General features: G+C 45.4%; 1 protein-coding gene across 8 annotated transcripts in view; it reads left to right on the plus strand.

Annotated features, from left to right (window-relative positions):
• The window catches only part of NTRK3 (neurotrophic receptor tyrosine kinase 3), a 385,036-nt gene that overhangs the window by 111,317 nt on the left and 254,692 nt on the right, over positions 1 to 19,027 (plus strand). For 6 of the 8 annotated variants that reach the window (XM_017960901.2, XM_017960896.2, XM_017960898.2 and 3 more), the window contains 5 exons: positions 9,527 to 9,684; positions 10,479 to 10,621; positions 11,048 to 11,189; positions 11,691 to 11,987; positions 18,375 to 18,398. In XM_017960901.2, the coding sequence (XP_017816390.2) occupies positions 9,527 to 9,684; positions 10,479 to 10,621; positions 11,048 to 11,189; positions 11,691 to 11,987; positions 18,375 to 18,398 (764 nt within the window). The remainder of the gene's footprint in view (positions 1 to 9,526; positions 9,685 to 10,478; positions 10,622 to 11,047; positions 11,190 to 11,690; positions 11,988 to 18,374; positions 18,399 to 19,027) is intronic. The other 2 variants (XM_017960897.2, XM_017960899.2) reach the window with 1 other exon arrangement.

Consider the following 19,027-nt stretch of genomic DNA (forward strand, 5'->3'; position numbering starts at 1 on the left):
GGGGTTTGAGGAGGCCATATATTTTTTCTATCTGCGTGTGGACTGCTTAGCCTTGCTGTGGTCCAAGGCTGATCAGGGCACCCCTATCCCAGCCAGCCATTCTGCACAAACAGATGTAAGCTGGATGAGTGAACATTCATGACCACTGCTGGAAAAAATAACTCATGTTGATGAGTGAGTCATCGGGGTCATCTCTGTGCATGAAGGACATCGTATTATGTTGAGGGTATAAATCAAGCAATAAATTGAAAAGGAATTGAGGCATGGATCAAGTTAGGGAGTCAGGGTTCCAGAGACACCACTCATGTGTTCCCTCTTATTTGGTGACGCAGATCCAAATTCACTGAATGCAGATTGCTTTACTCTACCAAGAGGCAATGACCTTGGACCTCTGCCTATGCCGTTGGCCTTTCAACTTGTTCTCCCTTCACCTAGCAAGACCTGACTTCATGGATGTGTCAAAACCTTACCTTTTCAGACCCAGCTCTTGATGCTTTACATCAAGCATCCCAATAACCTATTACCCCATGATGACCTTGTATACTGTAGGTGGAAAAGATAAATTAACATGACTACTACAATTTACTACTAACACTGATTTCTGAGTTCTTCCTCTGTGCCAGGCATTGTGCCAAGCAATCTATTAAGTTGTATACTTAATTTACTTTAATCCTTATGGCAATTCTGTAAGTAGGAATTATTACTATCACTTCACTTTGGAGGACTCTAAGATGCTTAGCAAGGTTAAGTATCCTGTTTAAGGTCACTCACTGAATAGTGGCAGGGTGTGGACCCAAAGCCTTGACCACTGTGCTCAACTATCTCCCAATGTTTTCAGTCTGTTTCCAACACAAGGATCTATTCTACGATAATTAAAAAAAAAAAGACATGATTGTGGTCTTTCTGAAGTTACCCTAGAACTGATTGAGGGCCTTGGAGGATCTCTTTCTTGGGTGTCTTGCATGTAATTATTCTGGAACCCGTCACCCCTTCATCTTCAGGAGACCAGGGATGGCATCTCTCCAGGGAACACAGGGGGTCTGCTGTTGGCTGAATTATTGAGAAAATGTTCAGTGCTCTTTCTAAAAAATTATTGGATGTGAAATCAATGGTGTGCTGCTGCCCTGGTGACCTGTTTCGTGGAGTTTTAGAAACAGTCATTCCGTGGATATATATTTAAAGAAAATGTCAGATTTCTCCCAGAGGATCATGGGATTCTGCATTCATCTTTGCCTGGGATCAATACACCAGTGAGCTAGATGTGACTTATGGAGGAATGAGGACATTCCCTCCAGTGTGAGTCAGTGTGTGAGTGCCACCATGTCCATGGTACATTTATTTCTGTCATATTGTTAACTAAGAAAAAATTATATTAGAGAATAAAGAAGCCCCCCTTCTAAGGAGCAGTCGCCCTGGTAGGGGTCTAGTTTTTGAGGAAGAATTGAATCTTGAGAGAGAAAAATTTATCTTTTGGCTGGAGGGGCCACGTGTTGGCTCTTAGCTGTGGCTATGATTAAAATCCAAACAATCCCAGTTCCTGGCAAATGGAAAAGGGGGTAGTATTTTCTTGTCTGACTTCCTGATTAGTCCACATGGCGCCATCTGCTATGAGCCATCTAGACTGCCAGGGTCTGCTCGATGGAGCCTGTGGGCTGGGGTGTGGGATGGGTTGGGTATTTCCAGGAAGAAAGAATTTTGGCCCTGGAGGAGAAAGGGCTCAGTGCGTTGTGGAGCCAGGAAAGCCACAGACCAGAAGTGTGAGACTTCAAGTGACCCTCTGCAGGGACAGAAGAGGTAGAGGGTGCACAACAATTCCTTAGCATGTTTCTTTCCATCATTAAGGACCTCTGCTGTACCCCAACCAGCCCCTTGCCCAGTAGAGGATCCTTGCTATAAGAATGGAAGGTCTGAGTGTCCACGACTTTTCCAGTAGGGCAGAAGGAGAAGGAAGAGGCACATCTGGAGCACCTCATGTGTGTGAGGTTCTGTCTCATCCTTGGAACAATCCCACAGGGAGGTAGCCATATAACCAGTGTTACAAATGAGGGATTTGAGGCTTAGCTAAGTTAAACAGCTAGTTCAAGATCACATGGCTAGTAAGTGGTACATCTGGGAATGAGTGTTATGATTTTTATTATTATCACTACCCTGATCCGATCTGCTGTTTCCAAAGATGATGCTCTTTCTTTCACCTGACTCAAGCAACACACCCTGCATGCTCAGCCTCTCCTTCCAGAAGCCCCTCTCAAGATGGCGGGTCCCTTGAATGGAATCAAAGGAAACAACCAACCAACCAACCAAACAAACAAACAAACAGGTTACCATCTCAGAGTTCCTGCAGTGCACCAAGACCCTTCCTCTACTTTCTCTCATTTACTTTTGTGGGGTGAGGGGGATGGTCTTGACCAAGCCCCTGGCTCATGACTTCCCCTCTGTCCAGGGGGGGTGTGCCTCTTATTGAGTGAATTGGAAGCATCTTCCATGATCTGCCTTAGAGTAGCCAGCATGGTTTCAGTGGCACAGGTTGGAAAAATTTGACTTGGCATTGTGCAGTGCTCTCAGAAGTTTCTGGTTATGGCAAGATGATTTTTTTTTTTTTTTTTTTTTTGCTTGCAGAGAAGATTGTCCAAAAATCAGAGCAAGAATCAGAGAGATTGTCTTAGAGATAAAGAATGAATTAGGAAGAAAAGAAGCTTAGATTCTGAATCTCAAGATACAGTTTAGGCAATGGCAAGAGGTCCCAGAGGATGTAGACCCACAGCACAGAAACACTCCAGCAGTGCCCCAAGGACCCTTAATTTATCTTGAACAGGCTTCTCTGAATACCCTGCATGCACGGAGCAGACATGATTAAAATAGATTGGAGTATTTCATTTTCTTTTAAAGGAAAGTGATAATTACCTCTGGTATCATTTGAAGATTTAATCGACTTGGTAAAATATTAACTCAGTAGCGGGGATGGGTTAGGGCTGGTCCTGGTGCATTTCTCTTCCCAGTCTTGGCTGTGAAAACTTTCCACAGCTCTTGGAGACGTCACTAAACAATAATGTTAGTGATAGTATTACTATAGTGATCATTTCTGGCCTCTTAGTAGTTTCTTTTTGTTCCCAGATCATGCTAACATACATTATCGTGAATCCTCCTAATAAATTTGTGAAGAAGGAAGGTCGAGCACAATGATCCCCATTTTATTGGTGTTAAAAGAGAACCTTAGAGAATTAAGTTATTTGCTGTATTAGTTTCCTAGGCTGCTTTAACAAATTACCACACACTTGCTGGCTTAAAACAATAGAACAGGCTGGGCACGGTGGCTCACGCCTGTAATCTCAGCACTTCAGGAGGCCGAGGCGGGCGGATCACGAGGTCAGGAGATCGAGACCATCCTGGCTAACACAGTGAAACCCCGTCTCTACTGAAAATACAAAAAATTAGCCGGGCATGGTGATGGGCACTTGTAGTCCCAGCTACTCAGGAGGCTGAGGCAGGAGAATGGTGTGAACCTGGGAGGCGGAGCTTGCAGTGAGCCGAGATCGCGCCACTGCACTCTGGCCTGGGCGACAGAGCCAAACTCTGTCTCAAAAAAACAAACAAAACAAACAAACAAACAAACAAAACAATAGAACATTATTGTTTCACCATTCTGGAGGCCAGAAGTTTGAAATAAGGGAGTTGGCAGGGCCATACTCCCTTCAAAGCCTTTGTGGGAGAACCCGTCCTTGCCTCTTCCAGTGTCTGATGGCTCCTGGTGTTTCTTGGCTTGTGGCAGCATCACTTCAACCTCTGACTCCATCTCATATGCCTGCCATCCCTGTCTTTTTGTCTTTAATCTCCATCTTCTTTCTTTTTCTATTTCATTTTATATTTTTGAGATAGTCTTGCTCTGTAGCCCAGGCTGGAGTGTAGAGGTGTGATCTTGGCTCACTGTAACCTCTACCTCCCAGGTCCAAGTGATTCTCCTGCCTCAGCCTCCCAAGTAGCTGGGATTACAGGCATGCACAACCATGCCCAGTTATTTATTTATTTTTTTTTGTATTTTTAGTAGAGATGGGGTTTCACCATGCTAGCTAAGCTGGTCTCGAACTCCTGGCCTCAAGTGATCTGCCCGCCTTTGTCCCCCAAAATGTTGGGATTACAGATGTGAGTCACTGTGCCCAGCATGTCTTTCTTTTTTAAGGGTACCAGTCATTGGATTTAAGGCCCACTTGAAATCGAGAGTGATCTTATCCCTTGATCCTTAACTTGATTACATCTGCCAAGACTTTATTTCCAAATTAGGTCACATTCACAGGTACTAGGGGTTGGACTTGGATATATCTTTTTGGAGGACACAACTAAACCCAGTATATTCACTCGAAATGACACAGCTGGCCCAACTCAGATGTTTGGTTTGTGTGCTTTTCCTACCATCTGACTGTTGTTATCTGAAGGAGGCCTGTGCTGATGTCTTCATCTTTTGGGAATCCTGTACTGGGTGACAGCAGGGCTGTCCTGGCTGATCTGGGTCCCCTCCTCATTTTCCACTGCCCGGCCCCAGGACTGCCACTGGCATTGTTGATACTGTGCAGGGAAGAAGAAAACCACTAGAGTGATGACCGGAGGGAATCAGTGTTTTCTAAATACCCAGTGGTGGCCTTGGCTGTGCTGCAAAGTGCCTATCCTTACAAGCTCAGATGGGGCTGAGTTAATCTGTGGGGAGCCCTCAGGGCCCTGCGATTACACCCCAGGCCATCTTGGGGCAAGGGCTGGATGTTGGTAAGCTTTGCCTTGCAGCAGCTGCTGCTGTATTATTCATGGAACCACCTGCATTATTCATGAAGCTTGGAAAGCCATGCTTTAGGTTCCACAGGACTGCCCCCAAAGCCCTGGCTAAAGGCTCCCCTGCTTGAGACCTGGTTCAATGGGAGGAGGGACACAAGATGGACAGCATCATTTAGACTTAGGATGTTCTGGTCTTTGCTTCTTGCCCACCTCACCATTTGAATCCTCTCTTGTCCAGATACAGACGATTGTGGATTTGCTCAGTGGGCTGTCTAGGGTGTCATTGTTTTAAGACTCAAAATGCTTTCTGCTGTGTGTGTGTCTTGTTCTCTTGGAGGACAGTCCAGAGGGATGGGGGGAAAGCCCCACAGGTCTTTTGCAGTTTCCCGTAAACTCAGTTGGAACAAAGGACCAGGTTTCAGGGTGCATCCCAGCTGCTGGATCAGGTCCTATAAGCAGGACCCTGGGGGGAAAGGATGGAAGGAAGCCGAAAATTTGTACAAAGCCTTTGCCTGGCAGCATCCTTGGCACATTCCAAACATCTCACCTAATTCTCTGGCCAGCCTCAGGACATTCTGATGCTGTCTGCCTTTGGGGGGCCATGAGATGCTGGGATGTGCAGCAGTGCAGGGACCAGACGGGAGGCAGCACCACATCAAGTGCTGTGTGACTTGCGGCAATGCAGCCAAGCCCCTCGCCTGTCTAGTCTTTTCCACCCAGGTGGATAATTTGTATTTTTACACCTACTTAATAATGAATGACTGCATCTTGTCAAGTGAGCAGCTGGGAAAATCCAGGCTGACCTGGTTCAGTTTGCATATATTCAAGCATCTGGACCCTCCTTGTCATTCCAGCAGGGTGGCCAGGCCTCTCCTTGCAGCCCCCACAGTGTGAGCCCACACCACACCACCTCCTCCAGCCTCTCTTTCCTGCACACACTGGGCAGCTCATCTGACCTTCTACTCTCCTTTTCGTGAGGGTTAAGTGAAATAATGCGTGGAAGGCATTTAGTCTAGTGTTGGCACTATGGCCAGTGCGATGCTAATATTATGATCCTATAATGTCTATTACTTCCCTCTCATTTTTTCCTGCCTACCTTTTCTGTTTTTGTGTCTCATGTCCAGTCACACAGGCATCTTGACATAACCCCAAGGCAACACCTCCAAGGCTTCTTGACCTCATCCTTCCCTTTCTCCTTCTAAGAGCTTGATCTCTCCTTCCCCAGCCTCACCCCCATCCCAACCTCATTTCTAATGTGTCCTCTCTTCCTTTTCGCTGGTTCTTTCTCTTCTGTTTTGAACCAAAGACAGTTCTCCCTGCCATTGATTTCCTGTCTCTTGGAGCTTAAAATCTTGGGGTCATCTTTCACTTTTGCCTCTTCTTTTATCCCCTACAAAGCAGCACGTACCATTTTGCCTTCCTTGTGATGTTTACTGGATCTTCTCTTCCCTCTCTCCAGTTTTTCTCACTCCACTCTAGGCCTGTATTAACTAGGCAGCAGTTCTCAAGTGGTGATCCAGGGTGTCCTGGGGGGCCTTAAGACCTTTTCAGGAGACCGTGAAGTAGAATCTATTTTCATAGTAACGTTGAGCCATTATTTGCCTTTTTCACTCTCACCCTCTTATAAGCGTACCGTGGAGTTTTCCAGAGGCCACAGGACGTGATAACATCATGGCTCTGATGAGGCATGGAGTTTGTGCTAATGTATTCTGGAGTGTTACATCTTTCTCAGGGTTAATTTCTAATGGGTAAATAGTGATAGACATGACTCACATAAACAACAGCTCTTTGAGGCCCTCAGTAATTTTTTTGGGAGAGTGAAAGGAGTTCTGAAACTAAAAGTTTGAGAATTGACCTGGACCCTGCCAGTCTATATGGTACCTATGTGTGAGTTACAAAAGATGCCCCATCTGGATGCATGTAGCTGTGGGTCAGGGTTACAGCTGGGTCCGGCCAAGAGTGTGCAGAGTGGATTTTATCCTCTGTTTATCCCTTTGGTTGAGTACTTTGAGAAATGCTCAAACTACACAACTGTACATGTTGACCCTTTGTTTATAAGTAATCCTAACTGGCTTCTCAGTCTCTAGTTTTCCTCTTCTCCAGCTTATCCTGTACTTTATTGTTGGATTTCTCTTTTTACAGATTTCTTTGTTCATATTGTTCTCCAGTTCTAGAGGCCTCAATGGTTTTCCCCTGCCTCCTGGATAAATTCCAAATTTCCTGATGTGGCAGTAAAAGTCCTCTACTATCTGGCTTCCACTCGCCCTTCCAGCTTTATTTCCCAGCACTCCTCAACACATTCTCTGTCCTGCTAAGCCTTTCTTTTCTGTTTTCACACCTTACTTTCAACTTCCCTTTGCATTTGTTACTTCCTTCTACTTACCCCCAGCCCCTGTGCCACCTCCCCCCGCCAACCTGGTCTTTGCCTACATGAGCTCCTGAAGTCAGGGCTCCTAGCTTGCTCCGCTCTGCTTCTCCCATGCACCCAGCAATGCCTTGCACATGACAGATGGGGTGGAGAGTACATGAGTTTTGAAGTCCAGCACACTGAGGTTTGAAACTGTGCTGTGTTGCACACCAGCCAAAGGACCTTGCACATGTGACTTAACCCCTCCAAACATCAGAGAGGGCCCCTCCCTCCTTGCAATTTTGGCCATCTCCTAGGGTTGTTGTAAGAAGCAAATGGCTCAGTAAGAGTTCTTTCCGTTTCGTTCACCTTTCTGACAGAGTACCATGTGCAGAGAGTACTTTTAGGCTAAGAGGATGATACCATGTAGGGGTATTTACACATTCTGCCTCTGGTGTCTTAGTAACTAGAAAGCACTGATTCCTTTCCCCAGGGGCCTCACATTTTCCTGAAAGCTGATTAATTTTGATGCATGCTTAACTATTTTGGAGTTTGCCAGTTGTCAAAAATATCCTAGGTCTTAGTGTGGTGTGCCCAAGTGACCCTCCCTCTGCATTCCAACAGATTCATCTCCTTGATGGTCCAGAAAGAGAATCATGTTTCCTCTAATGATCCAAGCATTCAGATTTATCCGGTGCTCTTTACTCTGAGTTTTGGATTGATTAATGCTGTTCATCCTCTCCTTAATAATCCCATTGAGGGGGGAGGTGACTTGCTTCAAGTCACAAGGAAAATCAGTGGAGAAGGAGGTCCTTGAAGGTGACTCTTCCCCTATCAAACATTCTTCTTCACCAGGCTGAGTGCTTCTGAAGGACAGCGACTGTCTTCTTCATCTCTGTGTCAGCAGCACTCAGCCCATGGCCAATTATGGAGCAGGTGCTTATTAAGAATTTATTGGATTTATGGAAGAATAAAGCTGGTCTCAGGAAGGGCTTTGAGCATATCTTGGAAATAGATAACCACCTACTCCCCCAGGGAGAGTCAGCCAGTCTCATTCTCTCTCTTTTTCTATGTCCTTTAACAAGAATTTATATGCCAGGCTCAGTTCTAGGTTAGGGAATGGACAAAACAGGCAATGTTGCTGACCTCAATGGAGCTTAATTTTTATTCAGGGAGACAGATAAACAAACTAATTAAAAATAAATATTTGAAGTGATGCCAGTAGTGATAAATTCTAGAAAAACAAATATAGCATGGCAAGGGACTGGGCAGTATTAGACTGAAAGAGCCAGCCTTGTAGAGATGTTGGGTAAGAGCTTGGCAGGCAGTGGAAACAGCAAGTGCAAAGGTCCTGGGGTAGGAACAAACCAGTCAAGCAGGTGACCTTTCAGACACCAAGGTCAGTGTGGCTGAAGAGGAGGAGGGAGTGAGGGAAGATGAGGTCAGGGAGATGATGGAGAATGGTGCAGATTATTTAGGACTTTAACTTTGATTTTCAGTGAGATGGAAGGCCATTGGAGGGTTTTGAGAAGAGGAACATCTCGAGCTGATGTCTGTTTGTTTGTTTGTTTTTCTTGAGACAGAATCTCGCTCTGTCTCCCAGGCTGGAGTGCAGTGGTGCCATCTCGGCTCATTGCAAGCTCCACCTCCTGGGTTCAGGCCATTCTCCCTCCTCAGCCTCCTCAGTAGCTGGGACTACAGGTACACACCATCACGCCCGGCTAATTTTTTGTTTTTGTATTTTTAGTAGAGACAGGGTTTCACAGTGTTAGTCAGGATGGTCTCGATCTCCTGACCTCGTGATCTGCCTGCCTCAGCCTCCCAAAGTGCTGGGATTACAGGTGTGAGCCACTGGTGTCTCCTTAAAAGGATCTCTTAGACAGTTGCAATAAGTGGGGTGGATTTCTTTCTTTCTTTTTTTTTTTTTTATTTTGAGATGGAATCTCGCTCTGTTGCCAGGCCGGAGTGCAGTGGTGTGATCTCGGTTCACCACAACCTCCATCTCCTGGGTTCAAGCAATTCTGCTGCCTCAGCCTCCCGAGTAGCTGGGACTACAGGTGTGCACCATCACGCCCAGCTAATTTTTGCATTTTTAGTAGAGACGGGGTTTCACCATGTTGGCCAGGATGGTTTCGATCTCTTGACTTTGTGATCTGCCCATCTTGGCCTCCCAAAGTGCTGGGATTCTAGGCATGAGCCACCGCGCTTGGCTGGATTTCTTTTCTTAACAAATTGAGTTTATTGTTTTAAAACTATAATTTATGGACTTACAAGGATTTTTCCACTTCTTTTGCAACCTTGTTAAATCCCGCCTCCCCTTAATTCTTGAACAGGTAGTGTCCCTCTTGTCCTCGTAGCCCTGGGAAGGTTCTGAGCCATCTTCGGTTCAGAGGTTCCCTTCCCCTCTCTCTTTGCCCACAGGAGGTTGGAGCAGAACTTTTTCAACTGCAGCTGTGACATCCGCTGGATGCAGCTGTGGCAGGAGCAGGGGGAGGCCAAGCTCAACAACCAGAACCTCTACTGCATCAACGCTGATGGCTCCCAGCTTCCTCTCTTCCGCATGAACATCAGTCAGTGTGGTGAGTGAGTGGCCGCCTGGCCCAGCTGGCTCCAGGGAGGCATCCCTCAGACACCAGAGATGGTGGTGGATGTTACCTTGGGATGCCAGAGCCTTCCTTTCGAAATGCCCTTCCAGCCTTGAACTCTGCAGTTGTGTGCAGATCTCCTGACTAACCATTCCCCTTCTTGGTCATTCCTGTCCCTTTGTGCACGAGCCATAGGAAGATTGGTTTCAGGAATGCAGACAGGAGTTAAATGTGCTCCTTCTCATCATACCAGATTCCCTTTCTCTCTGTGAATTACCTGTCAACCAAACCTGAAGGAGTGTATCTCAAAATGTGGTCTCTGGACTCCCTGTGGCAGCACCTTCTAAGGAGTTTCCAGAAAAGCAGATTTCTGGGCCCAGCCACAGACTTTGAGAATGTCTGGGGATGGGTCCCAGAAATCTGAATTTTAAGCAAGTTCCCCAATGGGAGACTGAAACACTATTATTTAGATAACCAGAACCCAAAGTGTAATGATGCCATTGAGCTTAATTGCCAGAAATGCATTCCTTGAGCACTGCCCCCACCCCTCCACCTCCCGCTGCAATGTGGGAGACTACAGCTGCACGGGCTTCAATTCTGAGTTCTGATGTCTACTGGGGAGGTGATGGAAAGCGTCTTGGATTTGTGGGTCTTCCAAGAACCCAAGCAAGTGGTGTTAGAGTCATTATTGAACAAGGCAAGAAGTGCCACCATCAGGCCTATGGACAGAGCTTCCTTTGGGTAGTAAGTGTTTGCCTGTCTTTTCACGCACTTTGTCTGGCTCCCAGACCTTCCTGAGATCAGCGTGAGCCACGTCAACCTGACCGTACGAGAGGGTGACAATGCTGTCATCACTTGCAATGGCTCTGGATCACCCCTTCCTGATGTGGACTGGATAGTCACTGGGCTGCAGTCCATCAACACTCACCAGGTAGGCATCCTGGGCTTGAGCCCCATCAGGAGGTTAGGGAGTGATCACATTGTAGTCTTGAAGAAGAGGGAAAATTTGTGGTCTTGTTACTATAGGAGAAAACACATAGACTTGAGTTACATGCAGCTGCAATATTTTCTAGCCATTCTGCTCTACACATGCTACTCAACTTCTCTGTAACTTAGTTTTTGCTTCTGTAAAATGGGCATAGTATTGAACTACCATTCACCTCATAGGGTTAATAGGAGGATGGCCTGAACCATTGCCTATGAGAAGCCTGGCATTTGGTAGGTGTGCTTTCACACAAAGATCTCCTTCACCTTCTGCTCAGCTTTCCTTTTGATTCCTAAAGGTATTTGGGGATTAGGTAGCAGAGCCATCTTTGTAGAGGCTGTTTGATTGTTACCTTTTTATTGGGGTTTTCAGACCAATCTGAACTGGACCAATGTTCATGCCATCAACCTGACGCTGGTGAATGTGACGAGTGAGGACAATGGCTTCACCCTGACATGCATTGCAGAGAATGTGGTGGGCATGAGCAATGCCAGTGTTGCCCTCACTGTCTACTGTAAGTGCATATTATTGTGGGGGATGGCTGTGTGTGAGGAAGAACTGGCATAGGAGGCTGGAAAGGGGCCAAGGTGTTGCCAGGGCTGAGCTAGAGCAGTGAGCTGGTCTACCAGTGGGGACAGAAGGACTCTTGTAGCGCAGGACTGAGAAGTAAGTCCTTGGATTAAAAACTCCAGAAGGAGCACCCTTGTCCCTCAGACGATGGTGTGGCTCCAACTCAACTACATCTTCAGGACACTTCTAAGTTGGCCTATTCTGCCTTTTATTAAACCCCTAAGAGGTCCCAAGAGGGAGCCCTCCAGCTAAGGTGGATCTAGGAAGCTTGGATGAAGACAGACATTTCTTCCCCTCTGCTGGGATTGTGGTGGGACTTCTGCTTCCCTCAGCCTTTTCAGAGTGGGTGGGGAAGAACTGGGATTCCCATTTTCGTTGCTGGAAGGCTACTGCGGGTGGTGGTAGACTCTGGGTCCTGGATTTCAGCTGGCTTCTCCCTTGACAGATCCCCCACGCGTGGTGAGCCTGGAGGAGCCTGAGCTGCGCCTGGAGCACTGCATCGAGTTTGTGGTGCGTGGCAACCCACCACCAACACTGCACTGGCTGCACAATGGGCAACCTCTGCGGGAGTCCAAGATCATCCATGTGGAATACTACCAGGAGGGAGAGATTTCTGAGGGCTGCCTGCTCTTCAACAAGCCCACCCACTACAACAATGGCAACTATACCCTCATTGCCAAAAATCCACTGGGTACAGCCAACCAGACCATCAATGGCCACTTCCTCAAGGAGCCCTTTCCAGGTAAGGGCAGTATAGCTGGCTCAGAGGTGTATGGATTCTTTCTACAAGCTTAGGAGGTGGGGCATGGTAGCTTGAGAGGAGAAGCAACATCAGTACTCATACTGCTATCATCAGCAAAAAAAACCACACACTGGAACATGTGCAACCACCAGCCGCATCTGGTGTAAACAAGGATAGAGTCTCAATTTTCCAATAGCTGTCATGGTAAAAACCAAGACTCCTTAGAAATAACAGTTGTGCATGTTAGAGCATACTGTATGATAGTAGAGAAAGCAGAGACAGTAATGGTAGAGAATTCTGACCCAGCCCTTTACTTGTGAGGAGACTCTGGGCCTAATAGTTTGCTTTTCTAAGCCTCAATTTCCTCTTCTATGAAATAGTCATGATTACACTGCTCCTGTGACTTTTAAATGAGTCAAGGTATATAAAGCACGTCACAGGGTTTGACACCTGATGATGGTTCCGTGACTTTCCATTGAAAAGGACTTGAGAGTGTGTCCAGTTTAACCCTTCATTTAACAGATGAATGAACTGAGCCTCATTCTACTTGCTGATCTGTGGCAAGGTTTGACTTGGATCTAGGCCCCGAGGTCTGTGGCTTCATTCCTCTCTTGTTCCATGGTGAGCTACTGTGGGTCATACCTGATGCCCTTAGCGTATAATAGTGCTAATGTCAAGTGGACCAGGAAAAATTATTGAAATTACTGAAGAACTTTGCTTGATTTGATTTTGGGAGTTGATTCTGTCTTTTTCTGTCTGGGGTAAGATGCTTTAACTATCTTCCTGAAGTTGGAGGAGATAAAAACATCAAAAGAGTTTAGTGAAAGTAATTGTAGCATCTTTTTGTGGGTTCCGCAATTGATAAGTTTTGTCCATGAAGCCATGGGTCTTTGCTGAGCTTGGTGCTTTGTTTTGGGAAGTGACTAGGAGACCTAGGAATCAGGAGTTCCAATGGGATACAGTGTAAAAACTGATATGACACATACACACATGCACATGCATGCTCACACATGTGCACAAAGGGAAGAGGCAGCAAGAGCTAGCAGTAGGCAGCATCTGTTTTTCTGAAGTCAGCTTCACAGTCTACAAATTACCAGGGTGTGGCAGCTCCAGGAGGCCTTATTTATTTCAGTGCAAGGGAACTCATACTAGAGGCCCCAAGAGTGAAGTCGGAGAAATGTGGCTGCATGTGAAGCTAAATTCTTGCCATTGAGGTCCCAGGGATGATGGAGCCATCTTTTCAGAGGCGGTTGAGAATGTGCAGATATTTGAGGCCCTGGAAATCCCACATGGTCTGAAACTTCCATCATCCCCAGTATGCTTAGTGAAAGCCCCCATGACACTTCCCTTCCTGGGTCACACTGGGCTCTCTTTCAGCAGGTAGATGAGTCCTGGCCTGCACTGTGGAAGCAGAGGCTTTTAAAGCGGAGATACTTTGCTCTTATGGTCTACAAGGGCAGGCTAGGTCTTCCTGACATAAAAGACTGATTTTTATGCCTTTTTTTTTGCCCTGCCTATGGCCTGATGAAAGAATAAAATCTGTTTTTAAAGAGGAAAGGCTATACATTGGTGAGGGAAAGTCTCTATTGGTGAGGAAATGAAGCACACTGAAGCAATGCTTCTGTTTCCAAAGAGAAGCTTCTGGGGCCCAGAGAGGGGGGAACCCTAGAATGCTCAGGAGGGAGGAGAAGCCACTTCTGGGCTCCTTCTACCAGGGGTGTCCTGAGAGTTGTGAGGTAGCAGCAGCTGTTGGATTATGTGGTGGACACAGCTGCTCTGTTCTCTCCTTTATCTCAAGAGGAAGCAATTCTTTGCATCCTCTCAGCCCTCAGAGGTATCTCAGAAATACCTCCTCTGCCCCCATGAGATGCAGCAGCCCCTTCTGTTAGTCTCTGGATACCCTTGTCACCATAGTAAGTTATCAGTGCGCCTCAGGCCAGTGGTTCTCAAAAGTGACCTTTGGTCCTGGACCAGCCCCATCCACATCACCTGAGAATGTGTTAAAACTTAAGTTCTCAAGCGCCACTCACATCTACTGAATCAGAGATTCCAGGGTGGGGTCTAGCAGCTATGTTTTAACAAGCCCCCAGGTGACTCCAGTACTCCCTCCTTTGCAATCTACTACCATGGAATTGGGTGGGAATCTGGCCCCAGGATGATGGAGGGAGGATAGAGTCACAGAGAAACTCAAAGAGAAAGCATCTCACCTGAGGTCATTTCCTCAGAACCATCTCCAACCTGCTAGGGCCACCCTGTGGGAAGGTTTGTTTGTTTTATGAGTCTAGGTCAGAGGAATCAATGGGTGATGAAAAGGCAGTGACAGGGAAAAGATGGGCCAGTCATGCCAAGTGACAAGATGCTTAAACGTTCAGGAGAGTCAATTATCTGGGGGTGCAAGCAGAGATGCGTGATAACCCTCTAAACCGAATTCACCCCAGCTAAGCCTAGATGCAAAGCTGGTCTGTGATTCTTGCTCTTCTCTTTTGATGTGAGAGCGTGGAAACATCATGATTATCATGTGTGTTTCTCTTTTGCTTCCAGGCAGCTAAGCATGGAGGCTAAGAGCAGGCACTCTGAAATCAGACAGACTTAGGTGCAGATCCCATCTGCGGCCTCTCCCAAATATCCCTCCCATCTGGTGGCCTGGGCTCCTAGCATGGGGCTTAGTGCAAGGTCAGTACTAGATGAAGGACAATCACTTCTCTGTGCCTCTATTTCTGTATCTGTGAAATGGGAATGATAATATCTCCTGTCTAAGTTACCATGAGGCTTAAAGGAAGTCATGCCTGCCAAGTGCTTAGCAGTGCATCTGGACAGAGAAAAGGCTTACTAGCTGTGGGCCATTGTTAAGATTCTTAGGATGTAGAACTGAGATGAATTCAAGAGTTCTAGAACCAGTAGTCATTCTCTGGTCAAACTAGTAAGTTCTAACAGATAATCTTAAGGTAGTCTAGGCTAGTGGTGATGGAACCACATTGCCAGGGCTCTAATTCTCACTCAATCACTTGTCAGCTCCGTGATGTCAGGCAAATTGCTTCACCTTCCTGCTTTTACCTTAAAGGTTGTGGTGAAGATTAATTTACAGAAGGGGCCCTTCTTGAAGAGTTATGGTCTGGGACTGTAGGAGACATGTGTATTCCCTTCATGGCACAGCCCCAGTTCACGTTCAGATTGTTCCTTGGTGTGCTGGGCAAGTGCTCCTCCCAGCCTGCTGGTGTAGCTAGAGGTGAGGACCAGTCCTGGGTACCATCCTCTTCCAGGCTGAATGCCTGAACCCTCCCATAGGTTAGAGAGGAGTCAGGATGTCTCCTTCTTCCAAAGCTCATGTGCTTTCTGGATGTATAAATGCTTCCAGGCTCTGGCAAAGTCCTTAAACATTCATAGGCTGATTTGGAGATAACAGAGTTCACAGCCTTGACCAAAACATTTGGCTAGTATGAGAATGTTTGCTAATAAATGGGAGCCTTATGAGACATATGCAAATCAATGTAAACTGCGAACTGATCTGGCCCCTCTCTTCTCTCAGGCTGTGAAACCCAGGCTAGAATTTCCATTTCCTCCATCCTCCCCCTGCCTCAAACAGGCATCTGGTCACCTGCCATTGAGAAGAGGGTGTTGGCATGAAGGGTATGGCCAGGAATGTGAAGATAGCTCTGTGGCTATCCCCCAAAACAATACAGAACAGACAACAAACAAGCAATCGAACTGCGTTTACCATAAGTAAGACTTTCTTTGAAGGATTCCCTCACAGAAACTATCCTATTCCCCACAGGTAGTTAGAGAATATCTGCTGGTTCATACTTAATAGAACTAAGACTGTGAGGGCCCACAATGAGTGAATGAATGAGTGAATGAATGAATGAATGAATATACTCTTACTTTTCAGGGCATGGTGGGCTGAGTCAGGAGGCTGTGTAGTATGATATAGTGCATCCCAAAGGGAACAGCAGCATCAGCATCTCCTGAAAACTTGTTAGAAATGCAAAATCTTGATACTTACCCCATGTCTACTGAATTAGAAACTCTAAGGTGAGGACTAGTAATCTGTGTTTCTTTTTAATTTTTAAAGATTTTTAACTTTTCATTTTGAAATAGTTTGAAATTCATATTTTAAAAAGTTACAAAATCATACAAGGCACTTCCTTCCACCCTTTGTCCAGCTTCCCCAGATGTTAACATTTTACCTAATCATGATGCAATGATTGAAACCAGGATGTTAACATTGGTCCATCACTATTATCTAGTGTACAGATGTGAATTACAGTTTATCGATTGTCCCATTGATGCTTTTTCCTTGTCTAGGATTCAATTCAGAATTACACACTGCATTGAGCTCCTGTGTCATCTCACTCTCTTTAAATCTGGGACAGTTCCCCAGTGTTTGTCTTTCATGATCTTGGAACTTTCCAAGAATACTAGTTTTTTGTAGACTGTCTTTCCATTTGGAATTTTCCGATTTTTTTCCCTAATGATTAAATTCTAGCTATGCATCTTTGGCAGGAACTCTGCAGAAGTGATGCTCTGCCCTCTCAGTGCATCGTTTCGGGGGTGTGTGATGTCAATAGGTTTTGGTACTGGGAGTGTTAACTTTATCACTTGGTCAAGGTGGTGTCTGCCAGTTTCCTCTGCTGCAAACAGACGATTTTCCCCTTTGTAAGTCATCAGTATAATATTTTTAAACTACATAAATAACTTGTTTCTCATCCTTCTTTCACACTCCAATTTTAACATTCATTGATGATTCCTGCCTGAAACAATTATTACTGTAGTATTTGTGAAATGGTGATTTTTCTATTTCTATCATTCCTTCTACATTTAAAAATCAGAATTCTCCTGTAAGGAAGAGTGTTTCATTCTTCCACCTTTTATGTATTGAATTGTTTATTTGTATCGGTATGGACTCATGGATATTCATATTGTTCTATGGTTGGTAATTCGTGTATTCGTTTGCTAAGAATGCCACAGCAGTGAAATACCATAGATTGGGTGACTTAAACAACACACATTTATTTCCTCACAATTCTGGAGGCTGGAAGTCTGAGACAAAGGTGCTGGCAGGGATGGTTTCTCCTGAGGCCTGTCTCCTTGGCTTGTAGATGGCAGTCTTCTCTTTGTGTTGTCATGTGATTTTCCCTCTGTGCATGTGTGTTTACGTTCAAATTTCCTCTTATAAGGACATCAACCATATTTGATTAGGACTCACCCTAATGGCCTTATTTTAACTTTAATACATCTTTAAAGACCTTTTCTCCAGATACAGTCACATTCTGAAGTACTAGGGGTTACGGTTTCCGTATATGGATTTTGGGACAACATAATCCTAATCCGTAACAATCCAGGACTATCATCATTTTGTTGCTTAAATGATCCTACATTGGGCCATTGAGATTCCCTGTACATTGGTTTCTGTGCCCTGTCTCCAGGCCTCCATTAATCTCTGAGCACTTTCTTACTTTTTCAGTATTGCAATCCATTCCAGGCACATGTTGTTCTTTCCCTGGTCCAGCCCTGAAATCACCCATTTCTCCAAGGAATCCTCACTCCTTTTATTGGATGTTGGTAGCAATCACCCTCTGATTGCTTCTGTTGTGTGCTAAAGTTTGAGCATCTCTGGTAGAGTGGACAAGAGCCTGGACTGAGATTTGAATTCAGCTCTAATTTCTTCTTAAATGAGTCACATCCAATTAGTTACTTAATCTGTATGAGACTGTTTTCTTATCTGTTAAGTGGGGATAATGCTACCACCTCTTAGAATGGTAATAAGGACTGAGTGATGTGTTACATGAAGCATTTAGCACCGTCCCTGGCTCATCAATGTGCAGTAAGGATTAGCTTTCATTATTAGGTGAGCTATTTCTAGAGACCAAAGATCAAATAGCACATTACCATCTGCAGGATGGGCAGATTCTAGAGGGATTCTCAAGAACTTCTCAAAGACCTACTAGAATCAACTCTGCATATTACTTTGAAGAATTTTATCTTGAGATCATACCTGGCATTTTCAAGGAATGTCTAGAGGAGCCACCCTGTAGCCCCATCCCCAGCACTTTGGGTCTTTAAGGAAGCAGAGCTGTGAATGAGACAGAGGGTCTGGTTTTAATTTCCTATCTCATAATGAAACTGGTTTGGTTTCTTGTTCCTAGGTGGGCCACCTCCCTTGAAACCAGGAACTTTGTCTCTCATTCCTTCTCCTTTTGGAGGACTACCCCCTAAAGTGGTAGTGTAGCGTGGGGAGACAGGTGATGTGCCATGGATTTTAGTTTGTCAGTTGCCATGGGAACAGGAAATCATGGTGAATGGGAGAGATCATAGCTATTAGGACCATGTAGTGTGTCTGTTCTGGTTTTTATTAAATTTGTTAATTATCTCTTTGTCCTTTTTTTGCAGAGAGCACGGATAACTTTATCTTGTGTAAGTCTGCTTTACCTGTTGCTTTGAAACTGATTTATTCTGATACTATCGGTAACTATTGAATTCAAATAGCCCTCTCTCCTATTCCACATCATCCCTGGCCCATGGCAGCTGAGGGCATCTGAGTGAACTGTGAAAGGGAACTGAGGGGTAGCAATACTTTTTGGGCAGTTCCAAGCCCACTTTTCTTGGGTAATCACTCTGTGGTTCACTTTCTCCCAGGGAGTTTTTCTAACATTGACAATGTTGTGGATCTCTTTACCTGGATAAAGAGGGGCTGTGTGAGGATGGACATGGGTTTCATGTGCCTCAATAGACCCCTATTGATCATCTTAGTTGTTCTTGCAGAGAGAATATGGAACTTATAAACCTGCTAGTGTTTCTCACCTGCTTCAAGAGCCTGAGCGTTTGGCCAGGACTCGCCTCATGAGAGCTTGACTTACAAGGTTTCCTGATAGGCTCATGTGTCCTCAAAAGGAGTTATTGAGGCTCAGTTTATAAGTGATTTGGGGCTAGGGCTAGATAATCCTAAAAGAATTTGGGGTTTTGTTTATGGACTGTGGGGAAACCTGTATTTGTTCCTTTTTCTTTTTTTTTTTTTCTCCATGGGAGGTGGGAATAACAGCAGC

Source organism: Papio anubis, chromosome 7 (genome assembly GCF_008728515.1).
Source record: "Papio anubis isolate 15944 chromosome 7, Panubis1.0, whole genome shotgun sequence".
Lineage (NCBI taxonomy): Eukaryota > Metazoa > Chordata > Mammalia > Primates > Cercopithecidae > Papio > Papio anubis.